The sequence below is a fragment of the Triticum aestivum genome, chromosome 5A (assembly GCF_018294505.1).
Source record: "Triticum aestivum cultivar Chinese Spring chromosome 5A, IWGSC CS RefSeq v2.1, whole genome shotgun sequence".
Classification (NCBI taxonomy): Eukaryota; Viridiplantae; Streptophyta; class Magnoliopsida; order Poales; family Poaceae; genus Triticum; species Triticum aestivum.
In genome coordinates this window covers 701,844,408-701,846,358 of record NC_057806.1, presented here as the reverse complement: position 1 = coordinate 701,846,358, position 1,951 = coordinate 701,844,408, and the positions used below count along the sequence as shown (strand labels likewise).

The 1,951-nt window shown below is 45.2% G+C and overlaps 1 protein-coding gene across 1 annotated transcript; it reads left to right on the top strand.

Moving 5' to 3' along the window:
* Window positions 1–1,231: 1,231 nt before the first annotated feature.
* On the top strand, window positions 1,232–1,948 carry LOC123108507 (germin-like protein 8-5; the record flags this gene model as incomplete). Its single annotated transcript, XM_044530284.1, is given in 2 exon segments — window positions 1,232–1,425; window positions 1,540–1,948. Coding segments are annotated over 2 exon segments (530 nt in total), but the record flags the coding sequence as incomplete, so codon positions are not given.
* Window positions 1,949–1,951: the final 3 nt, after the last annotated feature.

Here is a 1,951-nt window from a genome sequence, read left to right as displayed (position 1 = left end):
GAGTGCCTCCTCCACCCCGCACACGTTCATGGGTCGGGCGTTTTTTCTTTTCTTATTTCTGTTTCTGTGTTTCCTTCTTCAAATTAATCCGGGACTACAAAAGTTGTGAGTTTTGAATTTTATTTGAAAAATCATAAATTGTTCATGATGTAGGAGAAGGAGCAGGTGATGGTTGCGGCTGCGACTGCATGCTCCAAGGTGGAGGTCGTGCGACCTATGTCGCAGCCGGCGCCGGGTGCCGTCGACTTTGCTGTGGTCGCCGCTGCAGGAAGCCGACTACGAAACTCTGCATTTCCTTGTAACAAGTTTGTGATAGCAGCATTTTATTTGTTTCATGGAAATGTCTTGTCTGTATGGAAACTTAAACGCACATCTCCAAGAAATTAATCGGTTTATGATCGTGTGGCGCCTGGCCTAGTCGTTGGATGTACTGTCATAGCTCTCCGTTTGGTTAGATAGGCACGTCCACTAATGTCGTTGCTTCTTCCTGCAAATACTCAACCACTGCGAGAGAAATTTGACTAAGTAAATATCTGATTGAAGTGATGAAAGCAAGGGCTGCTACAAAATAGCAGGTGCATTGTTATGTGGGCTTCACGACAAATCTTTGAAAAGCTTGATTTTACACATTCTATACCAACTTGCGGAAAGTACATGAGTAGTAGTCACTCTATATGTCTTTAGAAGTCTTGCACCCATGAAACCCACGCATTAGTAGGTGACTTTGTCTGTGCATGTCGGCTTTTCTCAACTGCTCTTTGACTGATTTTGCGCGCACCAGTTCAGACTATGACCAGGTATATGATAGTATGATAGAAACGCAGGATACTTAGATACCTAATTAAACTAGTGAAATTCATTAGTTTATCTTGCCGGATGTTTCTTGTTTATAAATGTTTTCCTTCAATAATAATGGTGACGGGTGGTGAACTTTCCTGGAATTAGCCATGCATGCATTGTGGAGACTCGGGTGAGATGGAGAAACAATAAAGTTACTACTGAGTCTTACATCACATAGAGTTGCTTTATTTATCTGTAATTGTATACGCTACATGGCTTCATTGAAGGGAAAACGTGTAAAGGGGAACTTGTAAAGTTTATGCAAAATAGTTTAATCAGCAGCCAGAGACCATTTCAATCTGTTGGTCGGTTCCACCTGACTATGTCTATTGCTCCCGAGTTTCGCACACGGCTCATTGCGCCTATATAAACACATACACACCCTGCATGTTCAAAGCATCACTCAGGCCACAAACACAAACAGGAACACAAGAGAAAAGAAGAGCCAACGATACTAAACTCTAATGGCAACCTCCTCTTCCATCCTTCTCCTTGCTGCTCTTCTTGCCTTGGTCTCATGGCAGGCCATTGCCTCCGATCCTGGCCCACTCCAGGACTTTTGTGTCGCCGACATGCATTCGCCAGGTACTATGTGGTTTCTCATCATGTTTTCACCAAATGAATTTCTAGAAATTATATTCAAGTCGAAACAGCTTGGTAAGATCTGAGTTTACATGTTACATCTCCTCTATGCACCAGTGCGTGTCAATGGATTTGTTTGCAAGAACCCGATGGAAGTTAACGCAGACGACTTCTTCAAGGCAGCCAACCTCGACAAGCCTAGGGTGACCAACAAGGTTGGATCCAACGTCACTTTGATCAACGTCATGCAGATTGCTGGACTCAACACCCTCGGCATCTCAATTGCACGCATCGACTATGCTCCCTTGGGTCAGAACCCACCACATACGCACCCTCGCGCCACTGAGATCCTCACGGTGCTCGAGGGGACATTGTATGTTGGCTTTGTCACATCCAACCAGCCCGCCCCCAACAGAAACAAGTTCTTCTCCAAGGTGCTCAACAAAGGTGATGTGTTTGTCTTCCCCGTGGGGCTCATCCACTTCCAATTCAACCCCAACCCCCACCAGCCCGCTGTTGCAATTGCCGC